Source organism: Spermophilus citellus (genome assembly GCF_964194105.1).
Source record: "Spermophilus citellus genome assembly, chromosome: 6".
NCBI classification, from domain to species: Eukaryota; Metazoa; Chordata; class Mammalia; order Rodentia; family Sciuridae; genus Spermophilus; species Spermophilus citellus.
The window spans coordinates 30,602,981-30,630,152 of NC_138187.1; the positions used below are offsets into that span (position 1 = coordinate 30,602,981).

At 39.9% G+C, this 27,172-nt stretch overlaps 1 protein-coding gene across 1 annotated transcript; it reads left to right on the plus strand.

Moving 5' to 3' along the window:
* Window positions 1-1,273: 1,273 nt before the first annotated feature.
* Window positions 1,274-24,737, plus strand: LOC308652508 (NXPE family member 3-like; the record flags this gene model as incomplete). The annotated part of the gene is made up of 5 exons (XM_081300348.1): window positions 1,274-1,330; window positions 9,308-10,062; window positions 15,809-15,888; window positions 18,322-18,534; window positions 23,971-24,737. The coding sequence occupies 5 exons, from the start codon at window positions 1,274-1,276 to the stop codon at window positions 24,501-24,503; spliced, it is 1,638 nt and encodes a 545-aa protein (XP_081156474.1). The 3' UTR covers window positions 24,504-24,737.
* Between the last annotated feature and the right edge of the window lie 2,435 nt (window positions 24,738-27,172).

Below are 27,172 nucleotides of genomic sequence, written 5' to 3' on the forward strand. Positions count from 1 at the left end.
AACTGAGGAGCTATTTTATTTCTTTGCACAAATTTGAGGTGTGGGTGACAAACTGCTATGATTTGGTGGAGTTGGGTGGAGGTGACAGTAAGATTTAATTGTTATTTTCTTATGCTTCTCTGTATGTTCGAAATTTTCACAAATATGATTCTGGAACCTTCACCTAAATTTTTTTTTGCAGTTGTAGGTGGACAGAATGCCTTTATTTTACTTGTTTATTTTTATGTTTAAGGATCGAACCCAATGCCTCACACATGCTAGGCAAATGCTCTGCCTCTGAGCTATAGCCCCAGCCCAAACCAGCCCAAACCTTTACTTTTATACATATTATTCTCTTCAGAATTATGAACATCTTTGCATTTTCAAGGTGAGTAAATTTAAAGAAAGATATAAAGGGAAAAGTAAAGCAGGCAGCATATGGGCATGACTAAATCATGTGATATTCATACTGCAGGAATGCAGGATGGGAATTCTGGTAGGGTTTGCACTGTCCCTTTTTATCCCAGCTGAGCCAGGGTCTCAAATCAAACTCAAAGGTCAACCAATAGCGACATTAATAATTCTTATTCTCTTTCTTTAGATCTGATTTTTCCTACTCTCTTTTTTACCTTATCAATAGCTTATGTGTATTTCAGGGCAGTGACACGTGCTGAGTTCCATCCTAATTTTGTCATCTCTCCATCGTCCACTGGAATAATCCAAATGGACTCTCAGATAGATGCCCTCTCCCAACATTGGACATCTGTCTTGCTAAAGTCCTCCCACTGTAGGAACAATATATCAATAAAGCAACTACAACAAACAGAAAATACATTCTAAGAAAACTTTCAAGCAAACAATGAACTGTAAATTCTCCCCCTGATGGCTTTTGTACTTAGTGAATTATCACCTATACTTGAGTCTAAAGTACTTGTGAAAGCAGCGATTTTTCCATGTATAAGTGAGTCTTAGTCTAGAGACTTGGTAAGTGGTCTTTGATACCCTGGAATGGAACCTTTTCTTACAGGAAACTGTGTTCATTTTAAAAGTCCAAAGTGAGATTCTAGGATTCTGGTGTGGATTGTGAGAACCTCAGAGACACACAAGTGCTAGAATAGATACCTGATATTTGATAGAACACGTAGGTAATGCCAGGTGACAGTGTTTAAGGAAATTGGAAAGTCGCCACAGTACACTCACTCCCCTGTGATAGGAGTATCTAAGTCTGTGCTTCTTTATTCTCCAACTGAATGCCTCGTTCATACTCAAGAGCGTAGGCTGAGCGAATCCATTTATGGAGCAATTCAAGGGCTACAAGATTCTAATTGCGGGGTTGCTCTTTCTGGTTTGGGTGAGTACTTCCCTCGCCTCTGATTCCTCTCATTGCTGGCTCATTTCTTCTTTCCTTATGCAATCTCCAGTTTAGATTGTAGGAGAGAGGATGAATGGAAGCGCACAAATTTTTGACCTCAAACTCATTGGATTCAAGAAAGAGTAACTGCACGGTGGAATATCAGTTTAAGGAAGAGGGTGACCAGGTTGGATCTTGAGCTCCATCAGGGAATCTAAAACAAATTCAGAATGTAATGTCAAAAAGCTGGTTCCCCTGCCTCCCGAAGAAAGCAATAACTCAAGAAACAGAGTTATGGGGAAGGGCCTTACTGGCAACAAGTCAGCAAGTTGGAAAATGGGGACTCTGGTCCTTAAGAGCCATCTTGCTCAAGGGACTCAAGCACAATGCTTACATAGGGATTTGGAGGAGGTATACTTTTAGTCTCAGACAGATGGATAGGACGCTAGAAGTGGTCACAAATTTCTAGGTCGTCTGTTTTTCTGACATACATGCCACTGCTATCTGAAGTCACCGAATACTCTGGGTCTTTCAGAGACCCAGAAAAAATACTATCAGCAAGTCCCTTTTTCCAGGAATAGCTACCTTGTAATTAATCCTTAAGATACAGAACAGGGGAGAAGAGCAAGAGGCGATTATTATTATTATTTTTTTTTTTTTTGCCAGAGAACAGTTTTAACTTATTAGGTGGATTCAATCTGAGGTAGCATTGACAGCAAATAGGAAAAGAATCATCGTACGTCATTCAACTGTGTAATCTCCAAAATTAGTCAACTAAACTGAGGCAGGAGGATCAAAATTTGAAGGCCAGCCTCAGCAACTTAATAAGTCCCTAAGCAACTTGGCGAAACCCTGTGTCAAAATTAAAATAATAAATAAATAAAAAGGGCTGGGGGTGTTGCTTAATGGGAAGCGCCTCTAGGTTCAATCTCTGGTATCAAAAAAGAAAAGTAAAAGGAAAAAATCAACTAAAACCAAGAGATGCCAAGAGGTTTATTTGGGTTTCCTCTCAGGTGTAAGAAATTGTTATGGGGAAATCCCAATGGAGAGAAAAAAAAGCAATTCATGATGTTCATAGTTTTCTCATCTTCCCAAAGTTTTTTGTTTTCTTTCTGCCCCAGTGTAAAAGAAAGAGATGGAAGTCTATGGTGTTCAGTTTTGCTTTATATCAGAAAAAAAATCCTGACTACAGAAAGAGCAAGTGAGCAATTGAATGGAGTGACATTTTATTGCTTCACTGAGGAACCCGGGAAAGGCCAGAAGCCATGAAACCTTCCAGAGAATGCATTTCCCTGTCTGTGCATCAGTTAACACTGAGCTTTCAATGATAGATAATTTTGAGCTCTAAATTCATGCTGTGGCACTCAAAAAACAGTAGGATATTTTGCATGGAAATAGAGATTTCTGACTTTTCTTAGAAAGTGGATGATCTTCAGTATGCCTTGACAAGTCAGTCTTCATCCTAAGACCAATGAAAGAGTTAAATAGAAAAATCCTAGACCCTTAATAATAGATCCAAAGAAGGTGTCCACTTCATTTCCAGAGTAACCTTGTCCATGTGAAAGGGTGAGTGAGACTTCTTTGGGTCTCAGCCAGAACTTTCTACCTTGTAAAAGTAGTTAAGCTACAACACAGATAAAAATCTTAAATTCTCAATAAAAGTCAAAGATACCACACCTGTGTGATCTTGATCCAAGTTGAGAGATGGAAATTTCCATCACCCTCAGAAGCCTCCTCTCATGCCCTCTTCCTGTCACTCCCACCCTCACTTCTTTCCAAGGTAGCCAATACCTCGACTTATGACAGTATAGTTTAATTTTGCCTGACTTTGAATTTCTTAGAAAAGTAATCACACCATGTACTTGTTTATGTGTACATTCTTTTGAGTAACGTCTACTAAGATCATTTGCTCTTTGTTGGGGAGTGAGGTACTGGGATTAAATCAGGGGCACTTAACCACTGAGTCACATCCCCAGCCCTTTTTATTTTGATTTTGAGAATGGATCTCACTAAATTTCTTAGGACTTCACAAAGTTGACTTTGAACTTGCAATCCTTCTGCCTCAGCCTCCTGAGCTGCTGGGATTACAGGTGTGTGCCACCATGACCAGCAATTTGCTTATTTCTTAATTGGATCTTTTCTTGCTGTTCCTTGTATATTCTGAATGTTAGTAATATTTTAACTTATTCTCCAGTTTGTTTCTTCCCTCTGTTGATTGTTTCCTCTGCTATGCAGAGTTTTCTTATTTCAACATAATAGTGTCTTAGTTCAATAAAATAGACAAATGGAATTTGTCTATTTTCTGCTTTGGTTGCCTTACTTGGGTATATTTTTAAAAAATACTGCTTATATCAATATATTAAGATATTTCTGCTATGTTTTCTTTTGGTAGTTTTATATTTTCTGGTCTTCCATGTAGGACTTTGATCCATTTTGTGTTTTTTTTTTGTTGTTGATGTTGTTGTTGTTGTTTTTGTTTTTTGGGTTTTTTTTTGTTGTTGTTGTTTTTGTTTTTTGGTTTTTTTTTTTTTTTTGTATATGATGAGAGAGAGGAACCAGTTTCATTCTTCAGCATATGAATATCCACTTTTCCCAGTACTGTTCATAGAGACTGTTCTTTCTTCAATGTATGTTTCTGGCACCTTTGCCAAAGATCAGTTGGCTGTGATGAGTGGGTCGATTTCTGGGTTCTCCATGTGTCAGCTTTAATGCCCATATCATGCTTCACTGGTTACTTCAACATTGTAATATGCTTTGAGGTCAGATATTGTGAGGTCTCTGGCTTCATTCTCTTTGCTCAAGATTACTTTAGCTATTTGGAGTCTTTTACAATTTCACATTCATTTTAGAACTTTTTTTTTCAATTTCTGTGAAGAATGCCATTGGGGGATTACATTGCATGTGTAAATTGCTCTGAGTAGTCTAAACATGTTTACAACATTAAATTCTTCCAATCCATGAACTTGGGATAGCTTCTCATTTTTATTTATTTATTGCCGTGTCCTCTTCAATTTCTTCTATCGGTGTCTTATATAAAATTGTGGTGGACTTTCACTTTCTTAGTTAAATTTATTCCTAGAAATTTTATTATTTTTTGTGACTATTATAAATGTGATCACTTTCTTGATCTCTTTCTCGGCAAGTGTATTACTGGTGTTTAAAAATGGTATTGATTTTTGTATATTAATTTTGTGTGTCTTGTGACTTTGCTGAATGAGTTTCAATTCTCACAGTTTTTTGGTGGAGTCTTTAGGATTTTTTACATATATTATATCTTCCTTTGCCACATCTGTTGTGAGAATGAAGACCATTCTCAGCAACCAGATTATTCACTCCAGAAAATTGGTATGACTCTGAAGGGATAGGCCGCAGAGGAAAGTACCTTTCATTATATTTAAGTCGTTTCTTCTTCTGTTACTTGGATTTCTAACTAGGAATGGATGCTGACAAATCAGAGGCCATTTCAGCATCTATTAGTAAATTCGCATGGGCTATTTCTTTTTCATCTTTAGACTTTGAAATAGTACATTGCATTGGTAGATGTCTTTTTTAAAAATATACTTTTAGTTAGAGATGGACACAATACTTTTATTTTATTTGTTTATTTTTTTTGTGGTGCTGAGGCTCAAACTTGGTGCCTCACATGTGCTAGGCAAGTGCTCTACCACTGTGCTACAGCTCCAGACGCAGCAATGACAGATTTCTTGATATTGAACCACCTTTGTGTTTCTGAAATAAAAGCTACTGGAATAAAGTCTATTATCCATTTGTTTTATTGCTGTATTTTATTTAGAATTTTCATATCTGTAAATGCACATGAGACAGGGTTGCTGTTGATATCAAGAGCAGGTGGTAACATAAAATGAATCAGGGAGTTCCTATCTTTTTATGGTCTGCAGTTCAGGTTGTTTGAACTGATTTGTACTCTATAAGCAATCTCTGAGAGTTCCCAGGGACCTCCATCTATTAATACCAGGTACAGTGGCATTTAGGCTAACTTTGTGGGTATGTGATAGCATCTCATTGTGGTTTTCATTTACCATTACCTAATCATTCAGAATTTCTGGATGTTGTCTTTTGCAAAGGATCAGTTCAAGTTTTTGCTTATTTTTCTGTCAAGTTGTCTGTATTCTTTCTAAATCATAGGATTTCTTTATATATCCTGGTTCTTAGTGCTTAGTTAGTTGTATGTCGCAAATATCTGCTTCCTCGCAGTTTCTTTCATTTGCAATAGGATCTTTAATAAACCATTCAATGACATTTAACAAATGGTATCTTTTCTCAACTTTACAAAGTTGGGTTTGTCAGTTATCAAAGTTATGTTTAGTTTTCTTCATCTAAAACATGTGAACATAGTCTCTGTAAGTGCATGTGACCAAAGGACAGAGGCAGGAGATGGGAAGCAAACCTCGGATCATTTGGAAAAGCTTACAAGTTGGTGTTCACTGCTTATCTTCCTTCCTCTGGGACCCACTGTCACCTAGAGCTTCACTATTTGGTTTTCTCCCTCCAGGACTCATCTGCAATGGGGAAGGGTAAAGTCCAGGGCCCAGAATTTCAGTATTTGCCTCCTTCCTTGAGGACCCATTGGGGTTGGGAAGGGGCAAATATTTGCTTTTGGTGGAGATGCTGGGGTGAATCTGGGAAGGGATAAAAGTTTGCTTTTTTCCTTTCTGTTGGCCCATTGCTAATAGAAAGGATGTTCTGGGACAGGTTTAATGTCTGGCTAATTTCCCCTCCCTCCTCCCGAGTCACACTGTCCCTTCGGTTTTTCTGAGGAGCTGTCTTGTAGGCATATTATTTTCCATAACCCTTCAGTCTCCTAATTTGTCACCTAAAAATCTTCATAGTTTTTGTCTTTCATGTTTGTTCTTTCATCTACTTAGAGTGACTATTTGTAAATACTCCATTCTCTTATTCTGTTTGTCTATTCATGTACCTCTTATTAATTATTAATGCTTTATGGTAAGACTTTTTAATGAAACTTTTTTTTTCTTGATATAATTTTTTTATTGTTGGTTGTTCAAAACATTACATAGTTCTTGATATATCATATTTCACACTTTGATTCAAGTGGGTTATGAACTCCCATTTTTACCCCATATACAGATTGCAGAATCACATCAGTTACACTTCCATTGATTTACATATTGCCATTCTAGTGTCTGTTGTATTCTGCTGCCTTTCCTATCCTCTACTATCCCCCCTCCCCTCCCCTCCCCTCCCTTCCCCTCTTCTCTCTCTACCCCCTCTACTGTAATTCATTTCTCCCCCTTGTATTATTTTTCCCTTTCCCCTCACTTCCTCTTGTATGTAATTTTGTATAACCCTGAGGGTCTCCTTCCACTTCCATGCAATTTCCCTTCTCTCTCCCTTTCCCTCCCACCTCTCATCCCTGTTTAATGTTAATCTTCTTCTCATGCTCTTCGACCCTACTCTGTTCTTAGGTATTCTCCTTATATCAAAGAAGACATTTGGCATTTGTTTTTTAGGGATTGGCTAGCTTCACTTAGCATAATCTGCTCTAATGCCATCCATTTCCCTGCAAATTCTATGATTTTGACATTTTTTAATGCAGCAATACTCCATTGTGTATAAATGCCACATTTCTTTAATCCATTCATCTATTGAAGGGCATCTGGGTTGGTTCCACAGTCTTGCTATTGTGAATTGTGCTGCTATGAACATCGATGTGGCAGTGTCCCTGTAGCATGCTCTTTTTAGGGCTTTAGGGAATAGACCAAGAAGGGGAATAGCTGGGTCAAATGGTGGTTCCATTCCCAGCTTTCCCAGGAATCTCCATACTGCTTTCCAAATTGGCCGCACCAATTTGCAGTCCCACCAGCAATGTACAAGTGTACCCTTTTCTCCACATCCTCGCCAGCACTTGTTGTTGTTTGACTTCATAATGGCTGCCAATCTTACTGGAGTGAGATGGTATCTTAGGGTGGTTTTGATTTGCATTTCTCTGACTGCTAGCGATGGTGAGCATTTTTTCATGTACTTGTTGATTGATTGTATGTCCTCCTCTGAGAAGTGTCTGTTCAGGTCCTTGGCCCATTTGTTGATTGGGTTATTTGTTATCTTATTGCCTAATTTTTTGAGTTCTTTGTATACTCTGGATATTAGGGCTCTATCTGAAGTGTGAGGAGTAAAGATTTGTTCCCAGGATGTAGGTTCCCTATTTACCTCTCTTATTGTTTCTTTTGCTGAGAAAAAAACTTTTTAGTTTAAGTAAGTCCCATTTGTTGATTCTTGTTATTAACTCTTGTGCTATGGGTGTCCTATTGAGGAATTTGGAGCCTGACCCCACAATATGTAGATCGTAGCCAACTTTTTCTTCTATCAGATGCCGTGTCTCTGATTTGATATCAAGCTCCTTGATCCATTTTGAGTTAACTTTTGTGCATGGCGAGAGAAAGGGATTCAGTTTCATTTTGTTGCATATGGATTTCCAGTTTTCCCAACACCATTTGTTGAAGATGCTATCCTTCCTCCATTGCATGCTTTTAGCCCCTTTATCAAATATAAGATAGTTGTAACTTTGTGGATTAGTCTCTGTGTCCTCTATTCTGTACCATTGGTCCACCCACCTATTTTGGTACCGTATTATGCTGTTTTTGTCACTATTGCTCTGTAATATAGTTTGAAATCTGGTATCGCTATACCGCCTGATTCACACTTCCTGCTTAGCATTGTTTTTACTATTCTGGGTCTTTTATTTTTCCATATGAATTTCTTGATTGCTTTCTCTATTTCTATAAGAAATGCCGTTGGGATTTTGAGAAACTTTTAATTTCACTGATAAATAGCGAGTCTTAGTATTTGGTAGAATAAGTTTTTTGAGTTTACTATTCTTTAAAAGTGTCTTTCTCAGACTCCCCCCCATTCCTTTTTCCTCCTCCTCCTCCTCCTTCTTCCTCCCCCCCCTCTCTCTCTCTCTCTCTCTCTCTCTCTCTATATATATATATATATATATATATATATATATATATATATATATAGGATGTGGCAGTGGGGGAGTTGCAGAATTGTGAGGCATGTCACTCAGAAAACACACCATGTCCCAGTTTTGTCCAAATTGAAGAGTCTTTATTTAGCTGGCCATCCAGGGACTGTACCCTGCAGGACCCATAACGGTCTCTGCAAGGAACAGCCCTGAGCCTGAGCTCTTTAAGATATTTAAAGGCAAAATCCACAAAAATCATATCTGGTTGACATAGCTGCAAGTAAGCTGGTACAGAAGCTGAATTGGGCCGTTAGCGAGATAATGCAATGGGTACATTGATATTTCCCATGAGACTTTCCAGGTTGGCACACAGCAAGCAAGCAGAAGGGAAGTGGGTCAAAATGACCCTAGTTCAGTACAAGTTAGATATTCTTGTCCAAGAAAAATGAACACCAAAGAGAACAATTTTACATTGTATAAGAATTACTATTTTATGTTGCCAAGTATGTTATGCTAGGTAACTATTTTGGGTACAGAGTCAGGGTTTTCTCATGGGAGGAGACTTTCTTACATGATCAGGGTAAAATGGAATCTGGTCATTGCCCGTATAGCCTGGCCCATAACACAAGGAGAAGGGGAAGGTCACTGAGAATACCAGGCTCCGGGGAGGAAGCAGGATTTGTGAAGAGTGAGGAAATCAGAGATCTGAGGGTTGGGTCTAGACTGGCTCATAACTCAGGGAGTGGGTGGATATGGGGAGACAGTTGGCAGTGGACGGAATAAGAAGGCTAAGGGAAGGAAGCAGTTGAACTAACTTCACCTTTGCAACATGAGATGCTTCTTTTGAATAAAGATGGTGGTGACTTGGATGCCAGGCTTATGAGAGTCAGACAGTATGATACAGGTAGGGAGATGCCCTGGGTCCTACCTGGCAGAGGGGACTGAGCTTTGGTGAATGGAAATCTCCTTCCAGGAAGAAAATGAGAGAAGTAGAAACCACCAACAGATTCCTCTTTCTCTCTCCACAGGTGTTCTATTTCAAGATGTCCTGGACTGACAACGTCATCTATCGGGCTCCAGGACCCCGGCCTGTCTCTAAATATGTCTCCAACTCTGTGGAATCACCCTCCCTCTTGGACTGTCTCCCCCAGGAGCTCTCCAACCTGACTCACCTTCTATACTGGCCTCTGACTCCAGGAGATGGGGGGAACTTTTTAGCCTCCACCAGCCCCAAGACCTCCACCTACCACCTGAGGGGTCCTGCTCAGGACACCTATGCCCTGGGAGGCTACCTGGAGGTTGTCCTTGTGGCCAGGGACCACCAAGGCAGGCCCAAGACCCATGGTGGGGATCTGTTTCAGGCAAGATTGCTGGGTCCAGAATTGAGAGCAGGGGTCCCCGGGGATGTCCAGGATCTGGAGAATGGCACATACCTATTGTCCTTCCCTCTGCTCTGGGCTGGGAGGGCCCAGGTGCAAGTGCGGCTGATCCACTCCAGTGAGGCTGTTGGGGTTCTGCGCAGAATCTGGGAAGAGAAGAGGGCCACTGTTAATTTTAAGGGGTATTTCCAGGGAAGTTCTGGTGTTAAAGAGACTGTGATTTGCAATGTTGACCCTCACTCAACTGGAGCCAAAGGGCATACCTGCCAGTACAGGGATGTGGTTTCTGGTGAGCTCTGGTTCTGTGCTCAACCCCCTACTCTGCCCTGCAACTCTTTGGTTGCTCACTCAGGTGGGAGTTACCTGAAGGTGACCACACCACGTGATGACGCCCTGCTGGCAGGGTAAGAAACCCAGAATCTGGGATATGGATCCCAACCCTAAGTGTCATCTTTCCTTCCCAAACTCACTCCTGTGATCCAGTGGCCCTCCACCACTTCTACCGCTTGCACCCCTCAGCAATTATTTCTACTCAATTCCAACATGAGCTCCTTGGGCAACTACCAAGTGACAGACATTGCTAGACAGACATATAGTACATGGTCAGGCTGTATCTTCAGAGAGGATTTTGATTGATCTTAGATTTGAAGTTCTATGAGGACTTCTCTAGATAAGAGGCAAAGCATTAAATACAACACAACTTATCTCAGGGCAAAAGTAGCTGAAGTGCTTCATTTATTTATCTAGGCTCTTGCTTTCATTTCTGTTTCAACCCAAGAGTTCATTACTGCAGATATTTAGTAGATTTTTAAATTATTTTCAGCAAAATATGTTGTGAATACCTAGGTGTGCCATTCTTTTTCATGAGTTTGGGTGGCATCTTTGACATTGGTTTCTTCAATTTCTTATAGAGTTTATTTCCTTTTTTGTAGTTTCATGATTCAGAACACTTAACACCATCTATTTCAGTCTTCCTTTTATTGTGTAAAAATGATCAGGGATATGAATTTCCCTCTGAGTACAGCTTTAGCTGTATTCTCCAAAGTTTTACATATGGAGGCTTCATTTTTATTGTGTTTTACATATTTTATAATTTCTACAGTTGTTACCTCTTTAATTCATGAGTTATTTACAAATTACTTTTAAAGTTTTTGGGTAATTTGTAAATGATTTGTGAATTATTAACTTTTAAATTTTTTGAATTTTGAGAGTTTAGGGTTGAAATACCCCTAAAATTAAAAATACCCCCTAAAATTAAAAATCTACTAAATATCTGCACACGTCTTTAATCACAGTGACTCCTGCTTTTTCTTTGGATGCCACATTTCACTGAAAGTAATTTACATTCTGTATTTTTCCAGAAAGAATTCTGACCCTATTTAATCTAACTTGTTAAGTTTTAAATTCTCAACTTTTATATCTTCACTAATATTTTGTGTCTGCTTAATCTAATAGCTTCAGACATAAATGTATTATATTGTGTTTATAGATTTATAGGTTATGATCAGCTTCCTCTCTCTCTTTGTGGTGTTAGAGATTGAACCCAGGGCCTCTTGCATGCTAGGCATGTGCTCTATCACTGAGCTATACCTCAGCCCCAATGATATGTCTTTATAACACAGCAGTTTTCACTTCATAAATTTCAAGGCAATGCTATTCTGGATATTTGTCTCTGGGTTTGTTTTATGTTATTGGTAAATTGATTTGGGATCAGGAAAATACTATTATGGTGTCACAAAGAAAAATATAGTTAAATTGGGCTACATAGAAATCAAATACTTCTCCCTTACAAAAAGTAACTTAATTAAGTCAAACTAAAATCTGGGAGATGATATCTATAACACATTTAATTGATATAATAACATTAGTACTAGGAGTAAGTAAAGAAATATTACAAAGCAATAAGAAATGTTATATAGCCCAATAGAGCAATAAGGAAAAAATATAAATAAGAAATCACAGAAGAAAGATTTGAATAGTGAATAAAAAATATATACTCATCCTCATAATCAATGAGGGAAATTTACAATGAAATCAAGATATAATATGTTTTTTTGGGGGGGTTCCTTTTAATTTTTTTAAATTTTGAGTCAGGTTCTTGCTAAGTTGCTTAGGGCCACACTAAGTTGCTGATGCTGGTGTTGAACTTGCAATCTTCCTGCCCCAGCCTCTCAAGTTGCTGGGATTACAGGCATGCACCACCACACTTGACTCCCAAATATAATGTCTTTAATTTTTATATGGACAAAACCTTTTAATCTGGAAAAACAAAGAGTGTTGAGGATGGGTAGTGGTAGAAAATCTCATATCCACTGGTAGGTGTGTTAATACCATTAGTTACACCGTTACTAAATCTTGAAAACATAATGAGTAATGATATATACATATTATAGCTAAAGTTTTAAAACTTGCAAACAATTCCAATTAGTATTTTGAATTCATAAACATGTATCAACTGTATCAAATATGGATGAGAATATAAATACTGAATTCATAATAGTGACTTCATCTTTTTGAGGAACAGTATGAAAGAGGGCAGGAGCATGGAGGGTGTGCTTGAGGAACCTGTAATGATTAATCTATTCATTTTTAACCATTGATTGTGAATAACTATAGACCCACAAGAAGTTGCAAAAAGAATACATTGAATCATCTGCCCCTCTGGCCCAATTTCCCCCAATGGCAACATTTAATATATGAAGAACAAAATCAAAACAGAAAATAAGCTTTGATACAATTCTGTTAACCAGACCACAAAATCATTCAGTTTCCTTTGACTGGTCCATGTAGGGGTGTGTGTGTGTGTGTGTGTGTGTGTGTGTGTGTGTGTGTGTTTCTCTACAAATTCACCTTACGTATAGATTGGTGTAACCACCAATACAATCAAGATTCAGAAATGTTCTCCAAAAGGAAACCCCTCTGCTCTCCCTTCTAGGCTCTCCCACTCCCCAGTGCCTGTTCTTATCACCTGGTAACTCTTTTCTGTTCTCTATCTCCACAGTTTTGTCATTTCTAGATGGTTCTATAAGTGGAATCAGACAGTAATGCAGTCATTTGAGATTTTTTTCCACAAACACAAAGTTCTCTAGACCCATCCATGCTGTTGCATCTATTGATAATTCACTCCTTTTTCTTGACACTGTGTACGTTTGTTGAGCCATTTGCCCATTGAAGGACACTGGGGTGTTTCCAGATTTTAACTATCATAATAAAGCTTCTATGAATATTTATATACAGGTTCTTTTGTTTAAAAAAAGATTCTTTTGTCATATATGTGGAACAAAATGCCTGAGTGCAGTTTCCTGGTTGTGCAATTGGTAGATGTTCAGTTTTACAAGAAACTGCCAAACTACTAGAGCAGATTATGCTTAGTGAAGCTAGCCAATCCCTAAAAAACAAATACCAAATGTCTTCTTTGATATAATGAGAGCAACTATGAACAGAGCAGGGAGGAAGAGCAGGAAGAAAAGATTAACATTAAACAGAGACATGAGATGGGAGGGAAAGGGAGAGATAAGGGAAATTGCATGGAAATGAAGGGAGACCCTCATTGCTATACAAAATTACATATAAGAGGTTGTGAGGGGAATGGGAAAATAAACAAGGAGAGAAATGAATTACAGTAGATGGGGTAGAGAGAGAAGATGGGAGGGGAGGGGAGGGGGGATAGTAGGGGATAGGAAAGGTAGCAGAATACAACAATTACTAATAGGGCATTATGTAAAATTGTGGATGTGTAACCGACGTGATTCTGCAATCTGCATTTGGGGTAAAATTGGGGGTTCATAACCCACTTCAATCTAATGTATGAAATATGATGTCAAGAGCTTTGTAATGTTGTGAACAACCAATAAAAAATAAATAAATAAAGAAAGAAAGAAAGAAAAAGAAAGAAAGAAAGAAAAAGAAACTGCCAAACTATTTGCCAGAGTGGCTATACCATTTTATATTCCCACCAGCCATGTTTAAGAGACCCAGTCTCTCTGTGTCCTCTCCTGCATTTAGCATTAGTATTTTAACATTTTAGTTATTGATCAATTTCTTTTTAAAGAAAGATTGGATTCATGTCTGGCAAAATGTTAATATCTAATAGATCTATATATTACGTACACAATAAAGACATTTTTTAATGATGCATAGAAGAGGGTAAAGGAGCCTGACGGAGTTATAGCTACAGAAGGAGGTAATAATGGGATGGGTGTGGTGGTGCACAACTGTGATACCATTATCTTGGGAGGCTGAGGCTGGAAGATCCAAAGTTTAAAGCCATCCTCAGCAACTTAGTGAGGCACTGAGCAACTCAGCAAGACTCTGTCTCAAAACAAAAAATAAAAATAAAAATAAAAATAAAAAAGGGCTGGGGATGTGGCTCAGTGGTTAAGCACCCCTGGGTTCAGTTCTTGGTACTAAAAAGAAAAGAAAACAACAACAACAACAAAAAACCAAACAAATAATGGAAGACTGGAGCTGTTTTAACTTTTCGTTTAAACATTAAAAAAATCAAATTTAGTGAAGTTTCATTTACATGCAATGAAATAACCATGTTTCTAATGTGCAAGTCAATGTGTTTTGTGATTGCCAAGACAGTCAAGCTAGAGAATATTTGCCCCTAACGTTCTCTTGCACCCCTTCACTGTCAATTTCTTTCCTGTACTAACCTCCAGTCCCAGGCAACCAAATAGACTTCTGACAGTAAATATGGGTTTTGCCTTTTGTAGAATTGCATAAAACCAGAATCACACAGTATACAGTCTTGTATCTGCCTTTGGGTCTGTGAAATGTTTCTGAGACTCATCTCTGTGGTTGTATATCAGTATATTTTCCTTCCTATTGCTGAACGTCTTGTGTCTTATGGAGGTAGCACTATTTGTTCGCCCATTCACCTGTCAATCAACATCTGAGTCATTTCCAGTTTGGGCCGTTATAAAAAGACTGCTGTGAACATTGAGGTATGAGGTGTTTTTTTTTTTTCTTTTTTTGTGGTGCTGGGGATTGAACCCAGTGACTTGTGCATGAGAGGCAGGCACTCTACCCATTGAGCTACCTCCCCAGCCCTGAGGTATGAGAGTTTTGTAGACAAATATTTTCATACTAGGTAAACAACTACAGATCCAGCTTTTATATTCACAAACATTATTTTTTAGAACAGTTTTAGATTAACAGAGAAACTGAGAAGATAGCGTGAAGTTCCAGTGTTTCATTTCCTGCATAGAATCTCTTCTGATTCACATCTTACACGAATGTGGTACATCTGTTTCAATTCATGAACTTGTGGTGAGGCATTATTAACATTACAATCCATTAGATTTTTAACTAATGTCTTTTATTTCTTATTGGAGATCCCATTCAAGTTCCCACATTACATTCAGGCTTATCTTGGTTGTAACAGTCTTTCTGACTTTGTCTTTGATGACCTTGAGTTTTGGAGAAGTACTGATCAATTATCTTGTGGGATTCCCCTCTATGGAAATATATCTGATGTCTCTTGCTTATCATCAGACTGGGATTGTGTATTTTAGGAAGGAAGATTGCGGAAGTAAATTATATTTCCATCAGGTGACATCACAGGTACACAGTATGAATGTGGTTTGTGCCCATTGGTGTTAACCTTGTTTGCCTGGCCAAGGGGATTTTTGTTAGGTTTCTGCACTGTAAAGCAACCCCCCCCACCTCCTTTGAACTTTGGAAATCAGTAGGCACAACCCAACTCAAAGAGTGGAGAGGTATGACTTCAATGTCTGAGTGTTCATGTAAGAACAATGAAAAATTCTTCTGCTCCCTGTCCTTCCAGAATTTAGTGCCAGGAAGTGATTTTGTCCTTTCAGAATTTAGTGCCAGGAAGTGATCCCTGTCATTCTGTGTATTTCCATTTATAGAAAAAGAAAACTCTGTGATCTGGCTTGGTTGTCTTTCCTCACCTTGACTCTTAGTAAGCCAAGAGTCCAATGAGTAGATGAAATGCAGAAAGTCCCTCCCCAGGACTCCTGATAATGGTCCCAAATTATAAATGTGCTAATTATACTGGAATGTTCTCATTCCTTTTTTGAATTAGAGGGGAAATGACAAGTCAATCATCAAATCCCTTTAGCAACTCCAGATTTCACCAGGTGACCTTCCCACAAAGCTCTCTCTCTCTCTCTGTTTCTCCAGCAAAGTGACTGACAAGCTGCTACCTCAGGGTGTTGCTCCAATTCTGATCAGACCAGCAACCACAGAAAACATCAGTCGGGGTGAGTGAGGCTGAGTCATGCTGGGAGTGGAGGGTGATGATGGACCTATATGGGTTTTGTTCCTTGACCAAGAGGCTAGCCTCTCCCTTCCAGGGTGGTAGAGTACAGGGGTTAGCAGCATGGACTGTGACACCAGGCTTCTTGGATTCACATACTATCCCTGCCAGTCACTGTTTTTCTGATTTCAAACCACTTCATTGAAGTATGGATTGACATACTAAATGCTGTGTACAACTAGATGCCTTTGGCCATAAACACAACCCATGAAACCATCACCACAATCTGTACCATAAACATATTCAACTTCTAGCAATTATACTTTAAGATTGTGATGGGACTGATGAAGAGAAGATCAAGAGTAAATTAGACTTTAAAATCTTACTTTGTGACCAAGGAGCTCAATTTTTATTCTGCAATTTTTGGAATATACAGAACACTGAGGATGTGTTTTCCATCTATTGTTCTATATAGATTACTATAATGGGGCAGGGAATTGAGTGCCATTTCATGCCCTGTTTATCTAGAGATGTTCTATAGTAAAGGAAAATATATGCTTTAATACCCTCCTGAAAATATGATATATTTTTAAAATTTTTATTTATTTATATATTTATTTGGTCTTGGGGATTGAACTCAGGGGCACTTAAGCACGGAGCCACTTCCCCAGTCCTATTTTGTATTTTATTTAGAGACAGGGTCTCACTGAGTTACATAGTGCCTTGCTGTTGCTAAGTCTGGCTTTGAACTTGAGATCCTCCTCCCTCGGGATCTTCCTCCAGAGCTGCTGGGATTACAGGCGTGTGCCACCAAGCCAGGCATATTTTAATTAAATACTCTATATACGTTAAAAAACATACTCATTACCTTCCAAAATTTCCTCCTGCCACTTGTGTTTATTATTACTGTTATGGTGTATGTAACACTTGGCATAAGATTTTTCCCTCCCAGCAAATTTTCATTCTGCAATACTGTATTGTTCACTATAGACTCAGGGGTTGTAGAGTAGATCTCTTGGACTTATTCATCCTGTAAAACTGAAACTTTGTCTCTTTTCTCCATCATCTTCCTGCTTTCTCTTCACCTACGCCCATGGCAACCATCATTTTGCAGTCTGCCTCTTGAGTCTCATAGTTTAGATCCCTTGTGTCATTGAAGCCAGTGGTCTTTGACCTTCTTTGGCCTATTTCACTTAACACAACATCTCTGGAGATCAACCACGTTTTCACAAATGGCAGGGTTTCATTCCTTTTCTTTTTGCTTTTTCATTTTCCTAGCTATACCAAGGAAAAACTGACAAATGAAATGCATGTTTTTAAAGCATACAATGTGTTGATGTGGTATAGGTACACGTTAAGAAGCAATCACCCACAATTGAGTCAATTGGCCCATCCATTGTCTCTCATAGTTTACCTGGTTGTTTTATTTTTAGTATTTTTTTAGTGTGATAAGGACAACATAACACTTAATCTCTTAGCAAATTTCAAGTATATAATACAGATAATTATGAATTACTGTCACCATGCTATACATTAGAATGTATTGATCTTATAAATGCAAGTTTGTACATTTTGAACCAAATCTTCCATTTTGCCCTTTCTCCAAGTCCCTGGCAACCTTCATTCTACTCTATTTTTAAAATTCATTTTTAGGTTCTACATAGGTAAGATCATATGGTATTTGTCTTTCTCTGCCTGGCTTCTTTGTTTTTGTGTGTGTCGGGGGACACAGGGAATTCAGCCAAGGGGCATTTTTCACTGAACTACATCCCCAACCCTTTTATTATTTTTTTAAAAATTTTGAAACAGGATCTTACTAAACTACTTAGGGTCTTGCTAAATTGCCGAGGCTGGCCTCAAACTTGCAAGCCACCTATCTCATCCTCCCAAGTTGCTGGGTTTACAGAGGTGCACCACCAGGCCCAACTGTCTGGCTTATCTCCCTTAGTATAATGCCCTTCAAGTTCATCCATGTTGTCCTAAAAAGCAGAATGTCCTTTCTTCAGAATGGATAATATTACTCTGTATGTGTGTCCTGTTTTCTTTAACTATTGATCCATTGCTAGACACTCAGTTATTTCCGTGTCTTAGATATTGTGAATAATGCTCCAATGAATGTGAAACTGTGGATAATCTTTTTGAGATCCTGATTTCACTTCCTTTTAGTATATACCCAGGGGTGGTATTGTTGCATCACATAGGAGTTCTGTTCATTATTTTTTGAACTGCCAATCATTGATCTTGATCACATATTCCTTAACATTTCATGTCCTAGTGTCCCTACTCTCACCAGATATAAGAATGGTATGTCATAGGTTTTGTCAAAGAGTAATGAAAAAATACATGTAAAGCACACAGAAGAGTACCTGACATCTTCTACATGTTAATGTTTGTTCTTTTTGTTTTTTATTCTGTTCTGCTTTTCTCCTTCCTATAGTGCTATCCCCACAGACCAAGTGCCGCCCTGGCCTTCTGGCCCCAAAGCCCTCTGGCTTCTACCACCAAGATGTATGGCATTCCCTGTCCTGCTCTGGCCAGTCCTTCCCCACTGTTGACAGCATCCTGGGCTGCCTGGCTGGCCACATTGTGCACATGATGGGGGACTCCACGCTTCGGCAGTGGTGGGAATATCTACGTGACACAGTGCCCTGTGAGTGACACATGGGGACTCATGAAGAAACAGGTGACCAGAGAGGGATTTGAAGGAAACTGTGGTGCTTGGTGGAGAGGTGGGCAGGATGCTGGGTGCTCCTGAAAGGCGAGTGAATGAGGAGGGCAGAATTATCACTGGACTGCCTTCCTGGTTTAGTTACCATGGAACTCAAATGAGAGCACCAACCTTTCAAATAACAGTGTGTGGTGATTCCAAGAGTCCTCATTTAATTTCTAAGTAGAATCCTCAGTGAGTCTCTCAAAGATTATTAAAGTGAGAAAAACACAAAGTTCACACATTTGCTGGGAGGAGTACTGGGGTTTGAACTCAGGGGCAATCAACCACTGAGCCACATTGCCAGTCCTATTTTGTATTTTATTGAGAGACAGGGTCTCACTGAGTACCTTTGCACCTCGCTCTTGCTGAGGCTGGCTTTGTACTTGAGAACCTCTTTCCTTAGCCTTACATACCACTGGGAATTATAGGCATGGGCCACCCAGCCCGGCACAAAGTTCAAAATTTTATCTCACCCACCACCCTGCACCTCAAATTTTTTTCTTGCTGTTGTTGGATTTTTTGCTGATCTTGCACAGTCACTTGGTAGAGATAGTGGTTCCCTTAGCACCTAAGGAGGCAGTCACTTCACTGAATGTGTCTTGTCCCCTTCAAAATTAGAAGAACCCAATCCCAAACCTTCCATTTTTCTAAATAGTCAAGATTAATGGAAAACAGTATCACAAGACTTCTGAGTACCTTCCTGCCATTTTTGAAAACAAAAGCAAATACTCAGCATCTTTAGCAGTGATTTTGAGTGAAATTCTGTTCTGTTCCAAGCAACCAGTACCTACTTTAGATATACTATAAATCGCAGGGCCTAGATTCTAACCGAGTGGCAGAGCACTTGCCTAGTATGTGCAGGGCCCGAGGTTCTATTCCCAGCATCACACACACACACACACACACACACACACACACACACACACACATGTTTTGATTTACAGTCCTTCAGATGTCTGATAAATAGGAAGATATAATAGAAAAGCTAGCCAGAATGTCTGTCATACTGGGACCACTGTTCAATAGCCGTGACCCTTATAAATTTGATCACAAAATTGTCATCAGGCTAATTGTAGCACTTGTTGACCATGGTTTTGAGGAAAGTCCACCTAATATTATAGCCAATCTCAGAAAGGAAGCTCGGACGCTTTCTTGGTATCCTGCAAAGTTTAGAAATTAGCCACATTGTCACTGTAGTCACCAAGTCCAATTTGAGGTTCCCTTTTATTTTAAACAGTGAATTGGACTGGGCACAGTGGCACACACCTGTGATTCCAGGTACTAGGGAGGTTGAAGCAAGAGCATAATAAGTTCAAGGCCAGGATGGGCAATCTAGCGAGATCCTGTCTCAAAATAATTTAAAATTGAGAAAGGGCAGGGAATATAGCTCAGTGGTAGAGTACTTGTCCAGCTTGCAGGAAGCCCTGGGTTCAGTCCCCAGCACTGCAGAAAACACAACAAAACAGCTAGTTGAGGTCTAACTGACAAACCATGAGTGGCAGATATTTAAATTTTGACATACATTCACACTCATGGAACAACCTTCATAAATGAGATAATTAGCATATTCATCATGCAGAAAAGTGTCCTCAACTGATAAAACATTGGAAATCTGTCCTAGGGGTACACCTGTAATTCCAGAGATTAGGGGATTGAGGCAGGAGCACCACGAGATCCTAGGCAAATATGGGAGACCCTGTCTCCAAATATAACATAAAAAGGGCTGGAATTGGGCTGGGGTTGTGGCTCAGTGGCAGATAGCTTGCCTCGCACATGAGAGGCACTGGGTTTGATCCTCAGCACCACATAAAAATAGATAAACAAAATAAAGATATTGTGTCCATGTATAACTAAGATTTGTGTGGAGATGCTAGATTCCCTTTATCCATATTGCATTCAAGGCAACAAAGCAAATTTTGAAAATGTTGATTGGGCACCTGAAATAGAAGCTTACTAAGGATCAGATCTTAGACAAAATCTGAAGAGGTGGCAAAGAATCCCCAGGGAAGGTCAATGGTAAAGAGAGTGTGGCTCTTTTGTGTTGGGGGACAGGCTGTGGCTCTGCCCTGCAGACACCCTGAGACTGCCCTGGAGGGGCCCAGGCTGGGAAGGAAAGCAAGCCTCTCCCTGCTGCTGGATGACCCCCTGGCAGCCTTGCCAGGCAGGCGAGGCCAGCAGGGTCTTGGAGGGCCAGCAGGTCTTGGGGGGCCGGGAAGGAGAGCACAGGAGAGCGTGGTCCCGCAATGGACACCGGAGCCGGAGGTCAGGGTCCTTCGCGCTGGTTCATGCACGGGTCCAAGGGCCCTCACCCCATCTGGAGGACAAGGCCCACGATGGCATTATCTGCCCTGGAAGGTGAGCGAAGCCCAGAGGATGCGGGTGGACCGGCCCTTGGCCCTCTGGTGGTGGTCTTCATTCTACCAAAGAGAGAAAAGGCAGAGGAGCACAGGCACGTGACCAATAGGAGGTGGCCGCTGACCTTTGCAAAAGCTGTTTGTAGAAGACCTGGGTTTGCTTTGCATGTGTGAGGCACTGGGTTCAAGCCTCGGACCCCATGAAAACAAATAAACAAAATAAAGGCATTGTGTCCACTTACAATTAAAAAACAAAATTTAAAAATCAAGTTTCTCCCCAACCTTTGAAAACCTTTGCTACATCTGGACATTCTAGTTGTAGAGGTTGCTGAACTATGAGGCAGAAAATAACGTCTTGAAATGCCCATTTGTTTTAAAAATATCCAACAAGAAGTGTCTTCTGGAAGTGACTCTCACACCTCTAGGAGCAACACTTGAACACATTTGTTCAGTGGGTTAGAGGACATGGAGAAGACTGTGACCTTGAGAAGAAGGTCCTGTGCCAGACTGGTTATGTGTAAAAGATATTTTTCCTATTATAACCATTGTTTTGTGTATGCCTTTTATTCCTCAATCTGTATATACAGTTGACAAAGCTAAGTACTTTTTTGATTGGGCACCTGAAATAGAAGCTAGCCCTAGATGTTCTAAAGTGCTTGATGCATGTTAAAAGTAGAAGTGGCAAAATATAATGCATTTTATAAATTTCTTTGTTAAAATTCTTATAAAATGTTTTTGGGGGCAATAGCCAAACCCCTGTTGGGTAATACACGTGGCATACTAGTTCTCCAGAGCATCATGCCAGTGTGCTTAATGAGGCAAGAGTATCCTTATGTCTGTGCGTTTTGTTTTACTTTGCTGTGTACATACTGTATTTAAAGGGCAAATAAGTCCTAATCAATATCTAGTCTATCTAGATGTTAAAGTGCTTGGCAGTGTGTGACAAAAGTAGAATTAGTGAACAAATGTTGTATGTTTCTATGTTAAAATTTTTAGGAAAGAATGTCTTTGGATAGGATTAGTGAAGGGTGCTCCTATTTTGAAGACATCTTCAAGGTAGAACTATTGTTTTGTATGTGTAGTTTATGCAACACTGTCCTGTACATAGTGGACACGTTGAGTCCTTACCTGAAATATCTAGTCTGTCTAGGTATTTTAGAGGTCCCAATGTATGTGAAATGTAGAGTTAGTAAAATATCATTTTGTAAATATCTTTTTGCCAAAATTCATATGGAATATAGTCTTTTGGGAATGGAGCTGTTAAGCCACCTCTGTGAGCAGTATAGTACCGTCTGTCCTTGTTCAGTGATGTGGAGGAGGTGAGAGGGAAGCAAGTGCAAACGGTAATATGTTAGTGTGTTTATACCTGGACATTTTCAGGCATCAGTTTCCTGTATGTATGGTGCATTTTGTTTTGCTGTGTATGTAGTGTATATAATGGGCAAATGAGTCCCAATTTTGCAACATTTAGTTTTAGATATTAAAGAGGTCTCCAGTGCATGAAGAAGTAGTAAAATTAGCATGTTTGTTACATTTTGTGTTTAAATTCATGGGAAAACTTGACTTCAGTAAATGACTGCTGGGTATGATTTGTTCAACCATCTCTAAGCATTACATATGCATGTACTTGTCCACTGAACTGGGAGTAGACAGAAAAAAGGGAGGAGGGAAAGGGTCAGGAACGATATGGTCATACTAGAAGATACATCAAATTATAACCATTACTATGTGTGCAATTTATTTACACTGATGTGTGCATAGTGGACACATTCTTATGTGGAATATTTAATCCTTCTATATCTTTAATAGTGCTTGATATGTTTTAAAGTAGAAGTTAAAATAAAACTTTTTGTAAATAGCTGTTTAAAAAATATATATTTTTTAAGTTTTAGATGGACATGTTACCTTTATTTTGATTATTTGTCTTTATGTGGTGCTGAGGATCAAACCCAGGGCCTCACGCTTGCTAGACAAGCACTCTTCCACTGAACTACAATCCCAGCCTGGTAAATAGCTTTTAAAAACTAGTAGGAAATACTGTGTTTGGAATTCTTAAACCACCTCTGAATGGTATCTTGTCAGTACTTGTTCACTGGGTTGAGGGAGGTGGGAGGGAAGAAGTTACAAAAGGTGTTTTGTTAGCTTGTGCTTGAAAATCCCAGTTTACCACTGCCCTATAACGTGCATTTCATTTAACTTTGCTGTACTGAATATATTATATATGTACTGAACAAAGGAGTCCTAGTTTTATAATATCTAGTCTCTGGATATGCAGAGGTTGCTAATGTGTCACAAAAGTAGAGTTAGTAAGCTAACGCATTTTTGTATACTTTGTGTTAAAATTCATAGAAAGGGAGACCTCTGAAAAGAACTTTAGGAAGTGAAATTGTAACATTACATCTGAGTGACACTTGTGCCTCTGTCACTTGTGACATAGGAGAGAAGAAATGAAAGAAAGAAAGATTCTAGGCCAGCATGATCTTATTTAGATGCTTTCAGATATAAATATTGCTACCTGTCTATCATTTATTCAACAACACTACTGTGTACATTGTGAATAAATATAAGTCCTCATTTGAAACATCTGGTTTTTCTAGATGTTTAGAAGTGCACAAAGTATGTTAAAAGTAGAGATAGTAAATAAAACATATTATAGATTAAAAGAAAAAGAAAAGTAGATTCTAGGGATAGAATTTGGGGAATTCTTTTATTTATAAAGTGCAGGGAAAATAAGAAGCCAATAATTAGGGACAAGGATTGACCAGAAAGGTAGAAACAAGGGGACAGTATATTATTACAGAAGGAAAAAGGGAAGAACATTTCTGGAAGAGGTTGGCCAGCAGAGGAAAGTCAAATGCCATAGAGAGTGTTGGTACTGTTAGGGAGAGCTTTTGGAGTTGAGGAACAGAATGTTTGTGTCTGATAAAGCAAGCAGGCGGGAGCTAGAAGTTTTATTTGTAAAATAATATGGCGCACGGTTATATGTTAACTTATGGAAACTTCTCTCTCATCCTCCCAACAGCCCTGAAACCAGTGGATCTACATTCCATATATCAGGTGGGGCCCCTGATGGCCGTGGAGACCACTCGGGGCATAGTGCTGCACTGGCGAGCCCACAGCTGGCCCCTGCGCTCCCAACGCACACCAGTGGCCTCCCTACACTCTGTGGCCAAGGAGCTGGAGGGCCTGGCCGGGGGCCCCCACACCGTGGTGGTGCTGGGTCTGGGAGCCCACTTCACCACCTTCCCTCCATCCATCTTTGCCAGACGACTGGCAGGGATTCGGGCAGCTGTGATGGCCCTGCTGGAGCGGGAACCCAGAACCCTTGTGGTCATCAAACTGGCCAACACTGGCTATAAGTCTGTGTATGGCAGTGACTGGTTCACTCTGCAAGTGAACCGGCTCCTGAGAGCTGCCTTTGCTGGGCTCCGTGTGGCCTTTGTGGACGCTTGGGAAATGACCTCCAGCCTGGCCCTGCCCGACAACATCCACCCAGGGAAGCTCATTGTGAGCAATGAAGTGAACTTGCTCCTCTCCTTCATCTGTCCCACCTGAGAGTTCTGAGGGTCCTGGCAGTGTGCTGATGGAGAGCCTGCAGCTCAGCCACAGGAAATGTGAGAAGCAGTGATGGGACCCAGAATGAGGAACGATTCAGAGGAGATTAGTTACCCCAAGAATGGCCACATGCATTAAAAACTGGTGACATTTTGGTGACTGTCCTCTCGTACAGTTCTCTGTGCAATGCACGAATAAATACGCATTACATGAATGAGATGATATTTCACATGCTCTATTTTCAGTTCCCTTTTTTGGAAATTTTTATTGATTTAATTGTACATTATGCAGTTTTGTAAGGGGTAATACAGAGATCCCTTATATCCTGTACTTAGTTTCTACCAATGTAACCATCTTGTCAAAATGGGGTACATTATTGGGATATTAACATTAAAATCAACATTCTTATTTAGATTTTCTCAGTATTATTGTCCTCAATTGTGTGTCTGTGTCTTGTTTTTTTTTTTTTTTTTTTTTTTTTTGCAGTGCTGGGGATTGACTTCAGGGCCTCGTGCTCCACCACTGAGGCTATATCTCTAGCTCCTATTGCATTCATTTGTATGTATTTATTTTATGCAACATTATCACATATACTGGTTTCTGGTTAATTCTTTAACAGTTGTTTTGTAGCTTTACAAAGGAAAGATGACAGAGCCCAGGGTTTGTCCAAAGTGGCAATCAGGAGAGTCTCCAAAAAACTGGGGTCTCAAAGGACTTTATCCTCAGACTGAGGTGATCCAACAAGAAATCCCCAGGACCAAAGAGCACAAAGAAGAGAACCATTGCAAAATTTGGTAAATGGAAGGGTAGGGGAAGCATCCACTAAGAATTGATAGCCATACACTGTCTTCACTCTGGTTTTTAGCCTGACTTGACACTATATGGGTGGCTCAAAAATTCTCTAGGGCTGGGGATATAGCTCAGTTGGTAGAGTGCTTGCCTTATATGCACAAGGTCCTGAGTTCAATCCCCAGCTACACACACACACACACACACACACACACACACACACACTGACCAGGTTGTGTGTCTAGCCTCATATACCTCCAGATCACCTGAATACATCAACTGTGATTTCTGGAGAAACTGACATTTTTTCAGATTGCAGAAAATTTTCTGCAGAGAACATAATAAGGAAAAAGAGCTGCAGACATTCAGCAATCATGAAACACACCAGTTACAACACAGCAAGAGTGAGAAACAGCAGGAAAAAAAGTCAGAAGAACCCAATCTACAAAACTCCCAGATATTAGATCAACTGGAAAAAATATGAAATTAGTATCTTTAAACACATTGAATTAATCAAAAAGAGGTTTTTACCAATATGAGTAAAAAAGAACTCTTAAAATAAAAACTAGAATAATTATAATAAAAATGAAGAGCATATTTAAAGGCAGGCTGGACAGAAGCAGAGAAAGAATTAGTGAATTGGGAGCAAGAATGTAAGAAAATTTTCAGTTTCATCCAAGAAAGGAAAAACATGGATGGAAAATGTGAAATAGATGTTAGGTGTGATAGAAATCCAAAGGGATCAATTGGGGTTGAGAGCAGACAGAGAGAGAGAGAGAGAGAGGGAGACACAGAGAGACAAAGAGAAAGGCGGTTGGGGAGGGAGAGAGAGATTGATTTATTCTTCTTATTGTAACATCAACATCAGTCCTACTGGATTAGGGCCCCATCCATACAACCTCATGGAGTGAATTCTTAGAACTGTATGCTTCCTTGGCATCCATGTTGAATATAAGTAAAGCTTTCTCATACCAGAAGCGGTGCTTAGTTACCCTTGACACACTTTCCAGTTTTCCACCTCCTCCCAGTTCTACACTGTGGTTCATCCAGATATCTGCCTTTAAAAATCTCCTGGTGGGGACACCTCCCTATGCAAACTACTTGATGCAAACTACTTGTTTGAGCCCATACCTCCCATTTCCTGCAGTGACTACCTCCCAGTCACAGTGTCACCCCCCACTCTGTAACTTGTGCCTTCTTGCTCTTAAGCCACTAGTTAGAATTCTTCATGGGAAATTTCCCTGGGTAATGTCCTGGACCACAAAGAAGGCTTCAGTCCACAGGTCCCTTGCTTTCTGTCTCTTACCTGCTGGGTGCTCCTGCTTATCCCTGATGGCTCCCTCTTTTTCCCAATGGCCTGTGAGGTGTGCTTGCCTCTTGTCTCCAGGATCTGGGACTTGTTATAGCACCTCTTTTGTTGAGTTGCCTCCTGTGTCTCACCTGACTGACACACCCTCTTCACCAGTCTAGGTTCTCTTGGAGAGTGGCTGTCTTGGCAGGAATAGATTGGACTCAGGTCAGACAAGAGCCTCATGGACATCTGTCAGGATAAAGAAGTTTTCTGTGGGAGAGGCACCTGCTCACATGTTGGACACTTGGGTATTAGGCCATCGGCTAGGATGAAGTATTCAACACCATAAAGGCTCACTACTACCAAATACCCCAGAGCTCCATCAGGGCCGGGTTAGAGTCTATAGCAACTGTCCAGGGAGGGACCTCAAGACCAACATGAAGGACTGAGCTTAGCACCTCACTTAACCTTCATTACCATAAAGATGCTATCTACAGACAGTCACATTGGGGGTGACATAGGAATATGGGAGACACCAGTCAGTTCATAAGAAAAGATAAAGTGAAAACATTTCAGACAAACAGGAGCT